The 20,121-nt window shown below is 49.8% G+C and overlaps 1 protein-coding gene across 1 annotated transcript in view; it reads left to right on the forward strand.

Annotated features, from left to right (window-relative positions):
* NBAS (NBAS subunit of NRZ tethering complex) overlaps positions 1-20,121 on the forward strand; it is a 252,708-nt gene that overhangs the window by 34,367 nt on the left and 198,220 nt on the right. Inside the window, 7 exon segments of the mRNA XM_078149224.1 lie at positions 160-298; positions 3,913-3,981; positions 7,038-7,166; positions 8,000-8,063; positions 11,243-11,436; positions 13,896-14,153; positions 15,014-15,139. Coding sequence (XP_078005350.1) covers positions 160-298; positions 3,913-3,981; positions 7,038-7,166; positions 8,000-8,063; positions 11,243-11,436; positions 13,896-14,153; positions 15,014-15,139 — 979 coding nt within the window.

Raw genomic sequence — 20,121 nt, forward strand, 5'->3', positions numbered from 1 at the left:
GTTGGGGTGAGGGAGCCTGCTTCTATTGCCCTTCGATGCATGATGCGGTCTGGGCCTTGTGGTTTGGTCATTGGGGGCACGCCCGATACCTCCACGCTGGCGCTTGAATTGAGTTTCACAGCTGATCGCCTATAAAGGTTGTTTTTCCTTTCCGTCCAGGCTTTTGCTGGTGGGTGGCTGTGAGACCGATGAAGCGGGCACCTCAAAAGCCCGGGCCTGGGGTCTCTCTGTGTGGAGAGTCTTGTCCGGATCGCCCTATTACAAGCCGGTCAGCAGCAGCGGGGATGGCCTTGTGGTGGTAAGTGACAGCAGCCGAGGGCCACAGCCCGCCGGCGCTCAGGGGGAGCTTGCACCGGGAGCTGGCGGGGGCTCGGGAAGTCTCAGCTGTGCTGTTGTTGCATGTCAGGCGGAAGCAGAGGATGCCATGTTAAGGGAGCCTCGTCATTATCAGGAGGCTGCCGGGGTTTCCACGCTGCTTTAGGGGCTTTTATCATTTGTTCCCTATTTACGGGTGACTGTCAGCAGCTCAGTCCTGTGTAGTTTGGATAAACTCACGCCCTCCCATCTTTAGGAAGAGGAGGATAAGCTAAGCTGATGAGCCTGCCGTGATTTATCCTGGGTGGTCATGCTGCTTGGGCTGTGGCTCCGGGGTCCTGTATAGGAGGCAGTGGCCAAGGGCAGGAGGGTGAGCCCCCAGACCCTTGGGATGAGCTGCCCAGGTGCCGATCTAAGAAGCGGAACGCTCCATGGCCACGTTTGGCTTCCATCCTTGGGTTAATTCACGAGCACATATTAGGAGGCGCCAGGCGCTGTGCCGGAGAGGGGGAAGGAGGGCAGGGCCTAAGACAACAGCCGCCTCGCCAGGAGGCTGATTCGGTCAGACCATTGTGTGTATCGTTCTGTACAAGTGTGTTGTTAGGACCTCATGTTGGTGACTGGTTCATATCACTGTTGGCCAATACCTGTGCCCTTTCGCTGGTGCAGATTGTGGCCCTCCCACAGCTTAGTAGACACATTTGAGGCCAGCTCTCCAGCTTAGGGCTCGTCCTTGAGCTGCGAGCCCCGGCCAGGAAACGGAATGTCCTTTCTTAGCCCTGTCCAGAGAGCGGAGCAGGCAGACGAAGTAAGAGAATGAGGCTTTGTAAGGCCTTGGAACCTCCCGGTTCAGGGAAGCTGGGTGACGGGTCTCTTTCTGGAGGATTTGCGTGGAATCTAGGCGGGAACGGATGAGTGGGCTACAGACATCTGCGCAGTCAACTTAGTTATCAAGCACTTATTAAGCACCTGCTGTGTGCCAGAGCAGCTAGGTGGTTGCAGTGGATAGAGTGCCACTGTCACCAGGGCCGAGCCACACCTTCTCCCGTGGCACCTGCCACCATTGCCAGGGCACGTGCCACCGTTGCCAGGGCCGAGCCACACCTTCTCCTGTGGCACCTGCTACTGTTGCCAGGGCTGAGCCACGCCTTCGCCTGTGTCACCTGCCACCATCGCCAGGGCGCTCACCACTGTTGCCAGGGCTGAGCCATTCCTTCTCCTGTGGCACCCATTACTGTTGCCAGGGCCGAGCCACGCCTTCCACAGCTTCCTGTGCCAGCCTCAGGGGAGCCTTCGGGTTTGCCTCTGGACGTTTGTGCGAGTCCAGCCTGAGCTAATTGTGGACATTTCCTAAGACAGCGTGGACGTGGGCTTGGAGTTGGTGTGTGAGCTGAATGACTCGGGATGTCCCGTTTAATGACGAGCGCTGGAGTGTGTCTGCAGGGGCACAAAGTGTCACGCCTTCGGTCCTCCAGGCTCCTTCTTTCTTTCCCCTCCCCAAGCCGGGTACAGCTTGCACCCAGCTCCCCCTCTCAGCTCACGACCTTGGTCCAGGCCCCTCACTCAGTTGTAGTGGCCGCTCTGGGGGCCTCCCTGCCTCAGGTCCATCTATTATCACCACGGCTGCTGAAGTCTGACTCTGCGACACTTCAGCCTACTCCTGTGGCTGCCTGTGACCTAGAACATAAGCTCCTCTGCGCTTCTGGAGCCTTCATGACGGAAGGCTCCTGGGCCGTGAGGCCACACTGGCCGTTTCTGTGCTCCTGGTCCCCCCTGCAGGCCCTGTGCTCTTTGATGACAGGCTCAGGCCCCCAAGTTTCCTGCCACCCTTGGCTGCTTTCCCATGTTGTGTTTAGACATTTCTGTGGTTGTACTCACCTCTGTGGGCACGGAAGCCCCCCCCCCCGAGCAGGAATGGTTTCATGGCACACAGTAGGCACTCGCTATGAGTTTGTTGCTTGGTTGACTTCTGTTTCGTGGGAGCCTCCTTCTTGCTCTGTGACAGGCCTGCCTCCTTGCATTGAGTTTGTAGTTTCTGGTCCCGGGGGTCCTGGGTTGTTTTCTTCTCCCTGTGTGTCTTTCCTTGCCCTTTGGGAAGCACTTTGGGTGCATCTAGCTGACTGACTCTAAGGGATATCTGCAGCTGCTCAGTCCCTTCACCCTGGCCCTCTCAAGCACCGCTCCAAGCCCTGAAGGACTTAACCTTTTTATGGCGATCAATGCTTCCCCTTCCCTGGCCTCCATGGCCCCTCCTTCCATAGCCCGCCTGCTTCATGTGGCGCCACTCACCAGTCTAGGAATTCCCAAACCCAAAGATTTTTTCCTGGCCACATTCCCTAGGTCTTCTCTCCACCACTAGAATGTAAGGTCTTCGAGGGCAGAGACTGATGATGGTAATAATAGCTAACATTTATATGGAGCTTCAGGGTTTGCAAAGGGCTTCAGCAGTAGCTCGTTCCATCCTCACCACGGTCCTAGGCGCGGGTGCTGTTACCTTCATTTTACTGATGAGGAAACTGAGGCTGGGAAGCTAAGTGACTCACCAGGGTCCTAAAGCTGGTGAATGTCCGAGGCTGGATTTGAACTCAGGTCTTCCTAGGCTTTTGCTCCAGCTCTCCGTCTCTATCTACTGTGCTGCCCACCCTCCTAAACCTCATTCTAGGTTGCATATTTGTGTCCCCAGCAATTTGCAGTGTTTGGCAGCTGGTGGGTATTTGCGAGGTGGTTTGTCATTCATTCAGCCATCCAGCAGGCATGTATTGAGCACCTTCTGTGTGCTAGACATGCAGGGATCATGAAGGATCCCTTCTAAGAGGGGGCGAGTGGCCCAGTGCTTCCAACAGCCCCTGTCTGGCACTGAGAGGGCATCGAATGATGGGGCTCGCTGACTGACTTACGGAGTGAGGGAGGGAAGGAGGGAAGGAGAGAGGTCTATCCTTTTATATAAAATGAGCAAATGCAAAACAAATGACTGGTAATTATTGGGGCGAGGTCCCACTAGCTGGGGGTATCAGGGGCCAGCCCTTCCCCAAACCAGTAGTCCCTCTCCTTCTGCCTGGCCACCTCCTGGGAGCTTGGAAGCTGTGCTTCTTGAGGGACCACTCTCAAGGGGAGGACGTCAGCCAGTCAGTCAGTGAACATTGATTAAGCGCCTGCTGTGTGCCAGGCAGTGTGCCAGCTCCTGCCCTCAAAGAGCTCACAGTCTAAGGGGAGACCAGGTACAAACAAGGTAAGGACAAGAGGAACGGGGCACAGCCTGCCATGTTTCTCAGCCGAGGTTGGGTGAGGTGGAGAGAGGCAGCCTGGGAAGGAAGGCCACATCCAGCCCTTGCAGCCTGGTGGGTCCTGCTCTGGGGTCAGGCTGCCTTGGTTTTCCTAGAGGTGCCAGGGTTACCCCAAAGCCGGGGCAGTCTCACCCGGAGCCTTCTCCTGGGAAGCCTGTGCCAAACCCATGACATCAAAGAGCCCTGAGTTTGAGGAGGTCTTGTGAAATGATACCGGTGTCTGGGAAGCTATGAGCCTCCGGGTGTCGGCTAGACCTGTCTTTGTGTGCGCCTGCCACCGTTGCACTCGGTAATTTTTGCTTTTGTTTTCTAGGCACCAAAGAGACTGGGACTATTGAGGATTTTTAATGTGAAGCTTTACAGCCGACAAGGACAAGAGCAGGTATGCCAAGGATGTAAAGAATGTCACATTCTTTCAGGAGAAATGTCAGGTTTTGACCCCGACATATCAGGGGTCTCCTGGGGAGACAGGGCCATGGTTGTCCCTGTCCTTACTCTCAGAGCCCTGGCTTGGTAGCCCCTGGTCTGCAAAGGAGCCCGGCCCCTGGGACTGGGTGTGCTGCCCAGGAGGGGAGGTAGGAAGCCCCTGGGGGCAGCAGGATCCTCCAGAGATCTCTTTGTAGACTCCCGTTCATCCCCTGCACTGGGGATGCTGGTGCCTGCAGGGCGCTGCCCTGCCCAGGAGGAGGGGAGGCAGGAAGCCCCCAGGGGCAGCAGGATCCTCCAGAGATCTCTTTGTGGACTCCCGTTCATCCTCTGCACTGGGGATGCTGGTGCCAGTCCATTGCTGCCTCCAATGAGCCTTCACCTGAAGTTTCCAGACTGGCAGATGCCTGTCATCCTCTTGCTCTTCTGCTGATATCCACCTTGCTCAGACCTCCTCCACAATTTCTTGGCCCTGATGCCAAAAGAGCGCCAAGGCCTCCCCGGAGAGGCCCTTCCCGGGCTTGAAGCAGAGGGGAGCCCCCTGCCAGGCTGTCTGATTCCTTTTTGCAGGGACCAGAGTTGGAGAGGACTGGGTCTGGAGTCAGAAAGACTCATCTGCCTGAGTTCAAATCTAGCCTTAGACACTTATTAGCAATGTGACGCTGGGCCAGTCACTTTACCCCGTTCGCCTCACTCTCCTAATCTGTAACATGAGCTGGAGAAGGAAATGGCACACCCCTCCAGTGTCTTTACCAGCAAACCCCCCATGGGGTCTTGAAGAGTCAGACTGATGAAAAATGACAAAATTACCACAACTAAGGGGAATGCCCAGCCACTGGAGCTCTGCTTAAAATTTCCTGCTTTTCTAATGCAGAAATCAGATGCAGGACCAAAGAAGAGGATGTAATTATTTACTTTCCTTATAAATGCTAATGTGATTTGAGGGATTCTGGTTTAAAAGTGGCAGGTTCCTTTTTATTGTGATTTGTGGGAGATTGAAGAATCCATTTCCTCCCATTGCGTGGGGGGCCCTGCTTTTGTCCGGGAGGTTTGCTGTGTGAGTGAGCCTGGGTACCCTGTGCAGCTGTGGCCTGGACTGGCCGGGCTCCCCCATCCCCCCCCATCTCAACCTCCTCCGCCACTGTAGCAAGGGCCTGCAGGTCCGTGTGGACAGCTAGGTGGGGTGGTGGGGAGATAGCTGGACCTGGGGTCGGGAAGGCGTGAGTTTGAATCCTGCTGTAGGCCCTTCCCAGCTGGAGGCCTCTGGGCTGCATCAATTAGGGCATAGCATCCGAGGAAGCCATGGCCGTGTCCTTGGCCTTGTCAGACCCCTCCAGAGGATTAGGTTCTGTTCTGGGCATCAATAGCCTTAATAACTGGAGAGGGTCCAGAGGAGGCAGGCAGGCTGGTAGAGGCCTTGAGGCCCTGTCTTCTGAGCATTGGCTGGATTCCTGGACAAAAGAAGCCTCTGAGGGTCCATGAGTGATGGCCGCGTTCAAGGGGCTGGAGGGTGGGCCAGTGATCAGGGACTGGCCTTGGTCCCTTTGGGCCCAGAGGGTAGATTCAGGATATGTAAAAATATCTCTGTTTTAATCATCCAAGATCTGCTTTCTTACCCTCCCACCTCACCCCCCCCAATGAGAACACAAGAAAACCAAAACCTGTCACAAACGTGAATAGTCCATCTAAGGTTTCCACACTGGCCGTGTCTGGTGGGTCTGGGAGCCTGAGATCTCCTTTCCTAGGGGGCTGCCCTGACCAGTCCCCAGTGTCCACAGCCCTCCCTGTCTGTCTCCCTCTGCTGACATGGCCTGGAAAACAACAACACACCGTGACTTTCTGTGTTGCCCTGTGGGGGTCTGGTCTGGTACATTTTCTAAATCTCTTTGGAGGAGGTTTTTGGAGAGGAACCTGCCACCCTGCTCCTTCATGCTCCGCCATCTTGGCTCTGCCCACCTTAAACTGTCAAATGATAATAGTCATCACTTAGCATTTTAGTGAAAAAGAAGCATCCTTCCCACTAGTTCCTGGACTTGCCCACTCGTTCTTTTTCTTAAAACAGCCTGTAAGGTCACTAGTGCCAGGATGGTGACTCCTGTGAGCAGAAGAGAAAACTGAGGCTCAGAGAGTTGGGGTGATTTGCTAGGGATGGAGAGCGAGTGGTCCAGGCTCCCTAGCTGTCAGTTCTTGCTGTCTCTCCTGCGCAGATTTTTAATGAGCATCGTCACTGGCTTGTGTAGTCTGGAAATGTTCCCACAAAGATCAGACAGGGTTCAGGCCTCCAGGAGTTGACGGTCTAGCTGTAAACAAATAATCGAAATAATAACTTCCAGTGGAACTCTTCTGATGCCTGGGAAGGGTGGGAAGAGGATGGTGGGCTGCAGCCTGGCTGAGGGCCATAATTCAAGGATGGAGCATCAGGTGTCATGGCTTTTAAAGTTATGTAAAGTTATTGAACCAGACTTAGAAGAGAGAAGAACTTTAAATGGGTTTTATTTGTAGCTTCCTAGCTTATGTGGTGACTTAATATTATTAACTTTTCTCCACTTCTGGGCCTGAGTTGCCACATGGGAAAGCCATAGGACAGTATGGCCCAGGGAGGCGTGATCTGTACTTGTGGAGGGCAGAGAGTGCCTCCAGCTAGGGGACACTGCCTCCTGGCAGTCCTGGCATGAGTGTACAGAGCCCAGTGCCAGAGATACAACTGGTGTTTAATGAGTGGTTGTTGAATGGAGATGAATACAGATGCTGCATCGTGGCTGTGTCCTAGAACAAAAAAGCGTGCCTTCAAACCTCTGGAACACTTGGCCTTTGGCCTTTTCTCAATATTAGCACTTCCCCAGCAACCTTGGTTGTGACTCCTTGAGGACAGAAGCTTACAGTCTTCTGAATTCCCCAGTCCAGCCTGATGAGTCCATCAGGCCCCCATTAGGCAGATGGAGATGGCTAGAATGTGGTTGCCTGCCCTGGACCTTCCTTGACCTAACCCTTGTCCCTCCCGCTCTTGGCCAGGATGGGGTCTACAAGATGAGCCTCTCTCCTGATGGGACAATTCTAGCCGCCATTCACTTCTCAGGAAAGCTGAGTTTCTGGACCATCCCATCTCTCAAACAGCTGGGGGAATGGCAGCAAGAGGAGCAGGTAACTCTCCTTCCTGTGACTCCTCACAGGTCCTCCTCCTGTTGGGGGAGGTGTGGATGGAGACACTCATTGTCCACGTACAGGGTAGAATTGATGTCCTCTAGGATGAGGGCAGGAGTGGGGGAGTAGAGAAGGACTAGGACCAGGGCTGAGTCTCATTGAAGAAGGGAGGGGAGTGACCTGGAGGTCTGTAGAAAGCAGCTACCAGGATTCTGGTTGGGTGGTAGATATGAAGAGCATGAACCTCAAAGGAAGAGAGGTCCTGAGGGAATGAGGAAGGGGAGAGCTCGGAAGGGACATTGGGGAGCAAGGGGTGTTCTGACTCCTCCACCTCCACCAGTGAGCCGAGGGGAGGGAGCGAAAGGGCAGCCAGTACTGGAGAGGGAGGCCAGGGAGGTCATGGTGTCTTTGGGGGGAGCCAGGTTTCAGTCAGAGCTGGGAGATGGAAAGAGGGGGAGACGGATAGATTTGGGTTCTCTTGTGACACCCACTGGGGGATTTGTAATCGCGTGCTGTGCCAAGGAAAGTCATTTTGTTGAACGCTGTGGAGGCTGGTAGCATCCTTTCGTCACCTTAGCTTTTATTCCTGCTTTCCTCTTTGCTGTGGGATGGGCATGTTCATGAGGCTTTTGTGTGAATTTTAGAGGGCCAGAGGGGGGCTTTTCCAGGGTTTGGTCCAGAGTGAAAAGTTCCAAGGAAGTCGGATTCTGACCTAAGAAAGGCCATGATTAGCCACCCTAAGGCGGCTTTTAAGGAGGCGGGTTGGTAAGGCCCTCAGGCTTGTTCAGCGGCAGCCTCTGTGTATAATGACTGTCTGTGATTTTTATTTTTAGCCAGGTTATGATGCAATCAACCCCAATTGGAGGCTGTCCACTGAGAAAAGGAAAAAAATAAAAGGTGAGTTTGTAGAGTTGGAGGTCAGTGGTCCTCATCCTGTCAGAGCCTCAGGCCCCCTCCCCCCCCAAATAGAAAAGCTGCTGTCCAAGGTGGACGGGCACAGCTTGGGCTTGACTGCTGAAGAGAGCTGGTATTCAAGGGCTTCTCAGAGCCTCTACTGCATATACTTGTCAAAACCAATATGCCTGTTATTTGGGTTTGAAATCTGTAAAGATTCACGTAGATTTATTCAACAAGACAATTTAACCGTATTGATCCAGTACCTCCTATGTGTCCCAGGGCGACAAAGATTGCTAGAGCCCTAGCCCTGCTCGTGAGTGGTTCACTATCTGATGGAGCAAGGAGAATGGGAGTTGGGGTGGGGTGGGCAGGACAAGTAGAGAAGTGTGATCAGAAAGCAAAGCCAGGTGGGAGCTGGGGGAGGACAGGTCCAGCGAAGGGGTCGTGGTGGAGCCAAGATGGCAGAGTACAGGCCAGGACCCATCTGAATTCTCCCGACGTCCTCCTCCGGACAACTTTAAAATAACTCCTTAAGTTGAATTCTAGCATGTCGGCCAACAAGAGGCCAGCCTGAGACAGTCTGGGAGGTTGGCAGCAGTCTGTGACACCAGGGTAGAGGCCAGCCCGGAGTGCAGTGGCATGACTGGCCATGGGCCTTAGAGGTGGCTGCTGCATACAGTGGCAGCCGTGGCTTTGGGAGCTCTCAGCCCAGAGATGGTAAGGGGGGTGGACAAGGGCTCAGCAAGAGATTACAGGGGACCCTTTGCTGGCTCTGGCTGGCACTTGTGTTGCCTGGATCATATGTGGTCCCACTGTGGAGAGGAGCGCTTGTGGTCAGTCGCAAGGCAGCAAGGGCCCTGCCGTCAGTTCCAAGGCAAAGAGGAGCACTAGCACTTGTGGTTGCAGAAGGGTAGGGGCCTTTCCGGAATAAAGAGCAGAGCACAAACCAGGAGGGTGAGAGCACACCTTTCCCTGGATTGCACCCCCTTGGAAGCACCGAAGACTGGCAGACTCCCAGAGCTAGCCCTAAGAGCAGTGGCACAAAAAAGCCTGTTGCTTGGGGCAGTACTTCCCCACCCCCAGATGAGCCTAGCCCAACTTTAACTAAAAAGCTCGAGGACAAGAGAAAGACTGGAAAAATGAGTGAACAGCAAAAAAAGAACTTGACCATGAAAAGCTACTGTGGTGGCAGGGAAGACCAAGACAGAAACTCAGAAGACAATAACAGTGTGAAAACAGTGTTGAGCAAAGCCTCAAAGAAAAGTGCTAATTGGACTCAAAACAAGAATTCCTGGAAATGTTAAAGAAAGAGATAAGAGTGGTGGAGGAAAAACTGGGAAGAGAAATGAAAGTGATGCAAGAAAATTATTAGAAGAGAATGAAAAGCTTGCTTAAAGAGGCACAAAAATATTAAAGAAAATAATACCTTAATAAACGGAATTGGCCAAATGGTAAAAGAGACACAAAAATCGGCTGAAGAGAACTCCTTATAAAGCAGAATAGGTCAAGTGGAAAAAGAGGTACAAAAATTTACTGAAGAAAATAATTCCTTACAAATTAGAATTGGTCAGTGGAAGCTAATAACTCCACGGGACATCAGGAAACAATAAAACGAAGCCAGACGAATGAAAAAGTAGAAGAAAATTGAAATATCTCATCAGAAAAACAAGTGACCTGGAAAATGGATTGAGGAGAGAGAAGTTAAGGATTGTTGACTACCTGAAAGCCATGATCAAAAAAAGAACCTGAACATCATATTTCAAGAAATCATAAAGGAAAACTGCCCTGATTTCTTATCAGTACAGTGTTCCAAGACAAGTCCAAAACCGCACTTCAGTCTGCACTCAGAGCTTGTCAGTTCTCTTGCTGGGGTGGGAGAGCATTTTCATCGTGGAATGACATCGTGTTGAATAGGATTTAAGTGAGGCAGGGCTCTGCAAAGTCACCGGCTTCACTTTCTTCTCCAGAGTCATCAGAGTCCAGTGGCCAGATATAGGTCAGGACGAGTGGTGATGGCTCAGGTGTGGCGGGAGACCCTGGCTTTTTTAAGCTGAGGTCTTTCCCACGTCTTAGCTTGTCTGAGGCAGCACCCATTTAGTGATTTCAGGCTAAGTAAGAACTGGGGCAAAAGATGGCCTAGTTTGCCTTCACAAAAGAATTAATCTGGGAGGGAAGACCCTCAGAGCTTCTGGCCAGAAGAGAGCCAATTGCTATTTACATTCTCTGTGGGCCATCCAAGCCCAAATGATGAGCAAGTGAGGCTTGGGCTGGGGACTGTTATTGACCAGTCAGTGTTTTGGGTTTAAGGGAGAGTTGAGTAACTCCATTTGAATCCCAATGTCTTTATCAAAGCCTGGCTTGCCAGAGCTCTGTTTCAGGAAATTGTAAATAAAACCTACATGAGATAAAAGAGTTAATTGTTCCAGTGTTTCAGAAAAAACAAAACAAAGCAAAACAGTGAGAGAATAAATAAATAGAGAAGGAAAAGATCTAGCCCCTAAACCCAGGATATCTTGCAAAGTATAAAATGCTTATTGACCTACTTACTGGCTGACCAAGGACCATTTCCCAAGAGGTCCCTTAGCCAGGTGTGTAGAAGCATCAGCTCTATAGGATCACAGATTTAGAGCTGGAAGGAGATTTCAGGATTTTCTGGTCATGCCTTCTCATTTTACAGAACAGGAAACTGAGGCCCAGAAATGGGAAGAGACTTGCTTGAAGTCTCACAACTCGCTAGTAACAGAGCCAGCATTTGAATTCGGGACCTGTGCCGTAAGCACAGTACTTGTCCTGCTTTTTTATCCATGATCCCTGGTGTGTGTGAGCTTGGGGGCACTCGTCTCCCCGCCTCTTCTCCTCTGGTGCACTTTGTCCTGTGTTCTGATTGTCCCCAGATGGCCTGGCTGCAGGGTAGGTGGCCTCCTCCTACACCTGCTTATATATATAAGTAGGGGTGCCAGGGCAGCTGAAGTCCCTCCCTCTTGCTGCCCTGCTGGCCTGGCCTCCTCTGTTACAGGCCATCTGCTATGATTGCATTGGTTTGTTGTTTTAAATGCCGCTAAGCGAATCAGAATCAAAAGGTGTCAGATGTTTAACTTTATTATTGTGTTTAATCTGTTGTATTTTTGCCACCTTAATTATTCTGCCTTGATTCATGACCTTTTTCTTTATTTTTTTAGATAAAGAGTCCTTTTACCCACTGATAGATGTCAACTGGTGGGCCAGCAACGCTGTGACCTTGGCTCGCTGCTCGGGGGCTTTGACTGTGTCGTCCGTGAAAACCCTGAAAAATTTGTTGGGGAAGTCCTGTGAATGGTTTGAGCCCTCCCCTCAGGTCACTGCTGCTCACGATGGAGGATTTTTGAGCTTGGAGGTAATTTTGTGCCTTCTAGAGAACCAGCCTGTAGGCGAGTTATGAATTTATGGTCATCTGAAGAAGTCTTTCTTCACATCCCCTTGTTGAGTCAGTCACGGAACACTTACGAAGCCCATCCTGTGTGCCAGGCTCTGCACTGGGCTCTGGGGATATAAAGAAAGACAAAATTCAGCCCCTGCCCTCAAGGAGCTTGCAGTCTGATGGGGGAGAGATGCAAGCAGCAACAAACCAGATCTCCAGGACAGCTGGGAGCAACCTCAGAGGGAGGCACTGAGACTGAGGAGGCCTGGGGAAGGCTTCGGGCCAGACTGGGCCTTGGGCTGAGTTGTGAAGGAAGCAGGGAAGTCACCACTGGGGTGGAGGGGGGGGGGAGTGGCGCAGGCATGGGGCAGCCAGAGAAAATGCGGGGCTGAGAGATGGAGGGGCTTGTTTGTGGGACAGCCAGGAGGCCTGCGTCACTGTCACTGGAGCGAAGAGGACGTGTAGGGAGGAGGGAGCAGGTTAGGAAGGGCTTTGAAGGCCAAGCAGCGTTTTGTCTCTGCTCCCAGAGGCCATAGGAGGTCGCTGCAGTTTATTGAGCTGAGTGTGTGTGTGTTCACATGTGTGTATGTGTGTGTGTATGTGGGTATATGTGCATGTGAGTATGCATGCATGTATGTATGCATGCATGTGTGTATATATGTGTGTGTGCATGTGCGTGTCTGTACGTGTGTGTGTGTGTGTGTGTGTGTGTGTGTGAAAAAGAGAGAGAGAGAGAGAGAGACGTGATCAGACCTGTGCTTTAGGGAATCTCTTTGATTGATGCATGGAGGATAGACTGGAGTAGGGGGAGACCTGAGGCAGGCAGACCCCCCAGCAGCCATTGCAGCAGTCCGGGTGTGAGATGATGAGGGCCTGCACCAGGGTGGGTGCAGAGTCCAGGGAGAGAAGGGGGCTCACCTGAGATACGCTGCAGAGGTGAAGGCAGCCGGCCTCGGCACCAGCTTGGATGCGGTGGGGAGGGCAGTGAGAGTGAATGGGGAATCCAGGATGACCCCTGGCCTGGGAGCCCGGCACACCAGTTGAGCCGTTGCCTGGGTGGCCATGATCAGACCCTCTTATTTAGGAGAAGCCAGTCTTTGGAGTTATGTTTTGTGGCTCTGAGAAAAACCCTCCTGAGAGCTGGACGAAGACCATTGGTGCGGGTTTTGTGTGAGCATTTATTTTTCCCTGAGGTGATAAATGGAACTTCTCCTGCCCTGTCTGGTGCAGGGTGCAGTGGGGGCTTCAGGCCAAAGGTGCCCAGTCATTAGTGTCCTCCCAGGGGCAGTTCTGACTGCTTCAGGAATTTGCTCTTAAAAAGAACATTTCTTTGCCTTTTTTTTCCACTGATTCACTGCTTGGAAGTTTCTCTTGGTCACTTAAAATTCCAGTGTTAGAACCTTTACAGACTCAGGCCCTTTCAGCAGTTTTCATGTCAATGCAAAATGACAACTGTTTGCTTTGCTAAAGATATTCTTAAGAGAAATGTGGCTTCCAATCAGAGCCCATCTGTCCTCTGGAATCCTAGTTATCTTTGACAGCCAGGCCTCTCTGTTGCCTCTGTCGGAAAACTGCCCCACGTTTTTTAGAGAGAGAGAAGGGAAGAGTGAGGTATCTCCTTAAAACCCATAACTACTCTCCTTCCTTCATCCCGGGTTTTTAAGGACACCAGTCCTTGGGCTGCCCTTCCTGGACAGGAAGACAGCAGGGATTTGTGTTCACGTGCTGGGCAGCTGCCCCTTGAGACCATCCGCCATCTCAGACCCTTAGAATGGCTCAGGGTGGCTTGCTTACCAAGTGATCCGGAATGGAAGCGTTGTTGACAGTGGACTTCCTCCACTGCCTCTGATGGACAAGGTCAGGATCCAGCCCATAGGTCTGAGCCAGAGACGAGCCATTCTCAGTCTTAAAGCAGGGAATGAACACAAGCCTGCCCTGTAGGCTTGTCGTTCAAACCCATTTTAGTTTTGGAGCCGTGGCTCATCTGCTGATGTGCCTGACGCCTGTGAACTGTGGATTCAAGATTGGATGCCCGTCCTTAGTCATGGTGATGTAGCCTGTTGGGAAAGATCCAGCCTGAAGCCAACAGCCCTGACGTACTTTTCTGTCCTTGGTTCTAGAGGGAGATGTGACATGAGTAGGGATAGAGAGCAGGCCTTGAAGCCAAGACGCCCTGGGCTGATGTCCTCTCTGCCTTTGGCAGCAGGCCTTGGCACCAGCTTGGACATGGTGGTGGGGGCAGTGAGAGGGAGTAGGGAATCCAGGATGACCCCTGGCCCGGGAGGCCTCCCTGAGACTCTAAGCTGCAGAGAAAGAGCCGGTCTCTGTTGGGAGAGGGCATTCCTTCCCCTGGGAGTTCTCTCCCTGTCCCTGTCCCTGTCCCTGGAAAGGGGAGCTCAGGTAGTCACTGTTTTGTGTCTGCTCTTTCCCCGCAGTGTGAGATAAGGCTGGCTCCAAAGAGATCGCGTTTGGACACCAGGCCAGAGGAAGAAGAGGATGGAGATGAGGACTCTGACTCGGAGGACGAAATGTCTGCCAAGGCTCGGTATTTCAGTTACATCAAGCAAGGCCTCTACTTTGTGACTGAGATGGAGCGCTTTGCTCCACCCCGAAAGTGCCCTCGGACCGTCACCAAGAACTACCGCCTGGTGAGCCTGAGGTCCACCACTCCCGAGGAGCTCTACCAGCGCAAGGTGAGCACAGCTGGGTCCTGGGGGCCCTGGGGGAGGCTGGCCTGGCCCTGGGGTTCCTGGGGGCCCTGGGGGAGGCTCACTTCTGGCTTCAGGCTGTGGCATATTTGACTTAGGAGAGCTCATTGAAAGGAGCGTCCATACCCACAGGGCCCTTGGGGATGGAGATAGGGCTGCTGCTGGCCCCTGAGGACCTCCCTGAAAGTAGAATGGAACACTTTCAAGTTGGGAATCCAGTTCTGGAGGGTCCTCACCTCTCATGATCCTCTCTTCCTCCATTCACCTGCTGCCTTTGGTTCATGAAGTAGCCCCTAGTGGTGCCAGCCAGGAGGGGTCTTGTATGCTGTAAAGAGCCTTCATGCTAAGAGGGCCTGGGTTCTAGCTGGATCTCAGACATATCTTGGTTGGGTGGCCCTGGGAACAGGACTTCACCTCTCATTGCAGAGAAGGTGCTACCCCACCCTGGCAGAGGGAGGTGTCCACACTCAGGAAGCCCCAGGTCCAGTCCCTGGCCTGGCCTGGGCTCTTGTGAGTGCCGAGGAGTGCTCAGTCACCTATTCTCTCCTGCTTCTGGCCCTGCCCCCTGCCTTGTCTTTTTACTTCTTCACTTGGCTATAGATTTCTCATCTTCCCTTTAGGAACTTAGGTGAGGCCTAGGTCACACCCAAGGTGTTGTCTTGGGCGCTCGGTGACTTCCTTTGTCCAGCTGTGTCTGTTCCCCCTTCCTGCTGTGGTCAGTGGGGCTCTGAAGGCCATGAGTGTAGATAACTCAAGGGGAGAGGGTGAGTCCCGGGCACCATGTTTTCAGTGACATTGGTCAACTCAAGGACTAATGTGGGCTCATGTGCATTTTCTGCTTTAAGATTGAGAATGAAGAATACCATGAAGCCTTGTCTCTGGCTCAGACCTACGGGCTGGACACTGATCTTGTCTATCAGAGGCAGTGGAGGAAGTCCACTGTCAACATCGCTTCTATTCAGGATTACTTGGTAAGTGAGATAGCCTGAGCCATTCTAACAGGTGTTTGCTGATGGGTGTGTGTGTGTGTGTGTGTGTGTGTGTGTGTCTTGTGTGCGTGTGTATGTGTGCATGCGCTTGTATGCACTCGTGTGTGCGTGTGTAGGGGGCAGAGTCAGCATCCTTTTTCTGCCCCCACCAGCAGTGTAGAAGGAAGATCATACCTTGTCTGACATACTGTTGTGACGCCTGTTCCATTTAGGACAGAGCTGTTTTGCTTATGTTTTATTCTGTGATTAAAAAGCTGGAATGAATAGTTATAGGTAGAGAAAACCTGTATATCATTTTCATAAATTCAGTGCTAAGACAAAATTCCAAGGTGATCTTTTTTAATTTCTCCCTTTGAGAGCCTTGTAGCCTGACGGAGAGTAAAGACCATCAGTCTGGGCCCCATGAGACTGAGTCTTCCTGGCTCAGCCATTGACTTGCTGTGTGACCTTGGGTTAATCACTACCTCTCTGGACCTCATCTGTGTAAAATGAGGGGGTTGGATTAGATCAGGGTTTGTTTTTTTTTAATTAAATTTTAATTTTTTCAATGAACAAAAAATCCATCTGAGTACCTTCCTCTCTTGAAAAAGAAAGGAAAAAAAACCTTTTGTATGACATGCATTGTCAGGCCAGACACCTTCCCCCATTGGCTGACGCTTGTCTCTGCCTGCCTCCAGAGGCTGTGCCCTCTCTCTCACGAGGTGGGTCATTGCTCTAGTAAGAGTTTTCAGTGTTGTTATTGTTCACATAGTTCTCCTGGCTCTGCTCGTTTCCCAGTATTGCTTCATCCAAGTCTTCATGGGTTCCTCTGAAACTCTCTTCTGGCATGGTTTGTTATAGTACACTAGCATTCCATCCCATTTTTATGCCGCAATATCTTCAGCATTCTTCAGTTGGTGGACACCCCCTTAGTTTTCAGTTCTTTGCCACAAAACAGGCGGCTATAAATATTTTTGTGCACGTGGGCCTGTTTTCTTTCTCTTTGATTGTAGTGTAGACCTCACAGAGCTATCGCTTTGTCAAAGGTCATGCACTATCTAGCAGCCTTTTAGGCCTGGTTCCAAATTACTTTTCATACCGGCTGGAGCAGTTCACAACTCTACCAGCCGTGCATTAGTGTGCCTGTTTTCCCACACCCCCTCCTGTGTTTGTTACTTCCCTTTTTGTCAACTTTGCCGTTCTGATGGATGTGAGTTGTTTTGATTCTTGTTTCTCTAATTGTTAATGATTTAGACAATTTTTTTCATATGGCTATGGATAGATTTTATTTCTTCCTTTAACACAGACTAAATATATCCTTTAAGCACTCACAAATTTGGGTATACTTATTCTTGTAAATTTTAATCATTTCCATATCTATATATCTATCTATCCACCTAATCATCTATCTATCTATCTATCCATCTATCTGTCTATGTGTCTATCCATCCATCTATCCATCTATCCGTCTGTCCATCCATCTATCTATCTATCTATCTATCTATCTATCTATCTATCTATCTACCTATCTATCTGTCATCTATCTATCCATCTATCTATCTATCTACCTATCTATGTGTCTGTCTGTCTATCCATCCATCTATCCGTCTATCCGTCTGTCTATCATCCATCTATCTATCTATCTATCTATCTATCTATCTATCTATCTATCTATCCATCTAATCATCAGTCTATCTATATCTGTCATCTATCTATCTATCTATCTATCTATCTATCTATCTATCTATCTATCTATCTGTCTGTCTATCCATCCATCTATCCGTCTATCCATCTATCTGTCTATCCATCCATCTATCCGTCTGTCTATCCATCCATCCATCTCTCTCTCTCTCTATCTGTTATCTATCTATCTATCCATCTACCTATCTATGTGTCTATCTGTCTATCCATCCATCTGTCCGTCTATCCGTCTGCCTATCCATCCATCTATCCGTCTATCTGTCTATCCATCCATCTATCCGTCTATCCGTCTGTCTATCCATCCATCTATCCGTCTGTCCATCTATCTGTCTATCCATCTATCTATCTATCTATGTGTCTATCTGTCTATCCATCCATTTATCCATCTATCCGTCTGTCTATCCATCCATCTATCTATCTATCTATCTATCTATCTGTCTGTCTGTCTGTCTGTCTGTCTGTCTATCTATCTATCTATCTATCTGTCATCTATCTATCCATCTATCTATCTGTGTGTCTATCTGTCTATCCATCCATCCGTCTATCCGTCTGTCTATCCATCCATCTATCTATCTATCTATCTATCTGTCTGTCTGTCTGTCTGTCTGTCTGTCTGTCTATCTATCTATCTATCTGTCCATCTATCTGTCTGTCTTAGAGATGAGACATTATTAGAGAAACAAAGATTTTTTTTAGCCCGTTTATTTGTTTCTCTTCTAATTTTAACTGCATTGGTTTTGCTTGTGCACAAAATGTTGTCATTTTACATAATGACAGTTTTCGATTTTATGTCCAGTGAACCTTCCTATCCTCTCTTTGGTCATGAACTCTTCCATCCATGTATTTGACAGTTGATTCATTCTTTGCTTCTCTAAGCTGATTGTGATGCTATCCTTTACGTACTCATCTGGAATTTGTATTTATGTACGGTAGGAGATGTTGATCTGTACGTAGTTTCTGCCAGACTGCTTTCCAGTTTTCCCAGTGATTTGTGCTGAATGGTGAGCTCTTTCTCAGCAGCTGCGATCTTTGGGTCTGACAAATGTTACGTTCCTGTGTTTATTTGCTTTTGTATTTTGTGTGATCTGTTGCCCTCGTAGACCTCTTTATTTCGTAACTAGTACCAAATTGTTTGAGTGATCACTGCATCTTGGTATCATTTGAGATTTTGTCCCTCTAGATCTCCTTCCTTGCTACTTTTTTCCATTATTTTCCTTGAGTTTTTTGACCATTTGTTCCTCCAGATGAGTTAATTATTTTTTTTTTCTAGACATAGAAAGGAATCCTTTGGTAGTTTGTTTGGCGTGGCTCTGAGTAAGCAAGTTAATTTAGATTTTGTTGTCTTGCCCTATTCACGAGCAGGGAGTATGTCTCCAATGGTTTTGAGCCGCCTTATTTGTGTAATGGATATTTAAGTAGTTGCACATGTGTAGTTCCTACGTACATCTTGGTAGGTAGATTCCAAGTGTTTTATGTATTCTTTATTTGTTTTAAATGGGATTTCGCTTTTTCTTCCTTCTGTGTTTTGTTGCTAATAAACAGAAATGCTGATGATTTATGCGAGTTTATTTTCCACACTTTTGCTGAAGTTGTTGATTATTTCAATTAATTTTTTTGGTTAACTCTTGAGAGTTATCTAAACCATCATATTATCTGCAAAAAGGGATTTTTTTTTCTCTTTGTCTATGCTTATTCCCTTAGCTATTTTTTTTTGTCTTATAATTTTAGCTAGCATTTCTACGCTATCTCAAACAGTAATGGTGATAATGGACATCCTTGCTTTACCCCAATCTGATTGGAAAGGCCTCTAGTTTATTGCCATTACAGTCAATGCTGGCTTTCGGTTTTGGATATAAACTGCCTACCATATTAAAGAAAGAACCATTTCTTCCTATGCCTTCCAAGGTTTTTAACAGGAATCGGGTATATCTTCTCAAAAATGTCTTTTCTGTTTGCATAGTTATGTGATTTTGTTCTTGTTATTAATATGTGGGTCAGGAATTCTTAAGCTTTTTTGTGTCTTGGACCCCTTGGGCAGCCTAGTGGAGTTTATCAGTCCTGTCTCATAATAATGTTTTTAAATGAATAAATAAAAAAAACCCCACAGGATTACAAAGGAAACAGTTATATTGAAATAAGATTAACAAAATATTGAAAGCAAAGTTTAGGACCCTCAAGCTAAGAACCCCTGGACGTCTAAGACTCTTTTTGGCTCTGACGTACTTTTATATTCTGATCTTTCTTACATGTTTGCTCTTTGACAAGACAAAAAAGGTAATTTTTTTTTTAATGAGGGAGGGAAGAGACAGTATAAGTGAAAAGGCAGAAAAAGTGACTGTTTTAAAAGGAGATGGTCTCACCCAATTCATTCTCTCTCCTCAGTCATGTTGTTAAGCATTAATTGAGCTCTGGCAGGTAAGTGGTGGCCAGTGGGGCCATGTTAAAGGATGTTCTCTGGGGACTCCAGGGGCTTGGGTCACACTCCTGGTGGTCAGGCTATGGAATGCATGACTATAGAGACGCCTGTGCCAAAGCCCCTGCCCTTTGGGGTTCACAAACTTCCTGGCGAGAGAGGACAGAAAACATGAACCTTACAACCCAGCCCTACCTGCAGATTGCTCAGGGCTGGGTGTGAAGCACCAGGTGCTTGGTTATCCACAGGAGGGGGAGGAGGGCCTGTGGACCAGTGCCAAGCAGGAATCAAGTCTGGCTGAAATCCTGACCTTTCTAGGCCTGAGCGGTGCACCCTGCATATACTTGGGACTTAACTGACGGAATTGAATCAGCACAAAGCCTTGACCTGCTGGTGAAGAATGTGGCGGGAGTCAGGCCTGCTGGGGACTGATTGGCTTCTGGCTGTGTCTGGGCTCTGGGTTGGGGAATACAGAGGAAGGTGTGCAAATAGGCTCCCAGAGGAGAGTTGAGCCAGATTCTGGAGAGCTTTGAGGACCCATCTGATGGGGTTTGTTTTTCTCCCATGGGCTGGGGTTTTTGAGCGCTTAGGAAAGTGCTTCAGGCAGTCTTGGCTGCTTGGATGAGGGCTGGGGCAGGAGAGGAGCCTGGAGGTGAGGGACGAGGTCGAGACCCTCGCTGTGATCCAGAGGGAGGCTAGGGACAGTTCAGAGAGAGCATAGGGAGGACTTGCCAGCTGAGTAGAGGAAGAACATAACGGAAGTAGGTGACTTGGTGATTGTGCCGCCTGCATGGGGTGAACATGTCTGTGGGAGGGAGAGACAGTATCCTGGGGACATATTGCTGCTTGGCTTCCTGCAGACTTCGCGCGG

The sequence above is a fragment of the Phascolarctos cinereus genome, unplaced genomic scaffold (genome assembly GCF_003287225.1).
Source record: "Phascolarctos cinereus isolate Bilbo 61053 unplaced genomic scaffold, phaCin_HiC Scaffold_2;HRSCAF=192, whole genome shotgun sequence".
NCBI lineage: Eukaryota > Metazoa > Chordata > Mammalia > Diprotodontia > Phascolarctidae > Phascolarctos > Phascolarctos cinereus.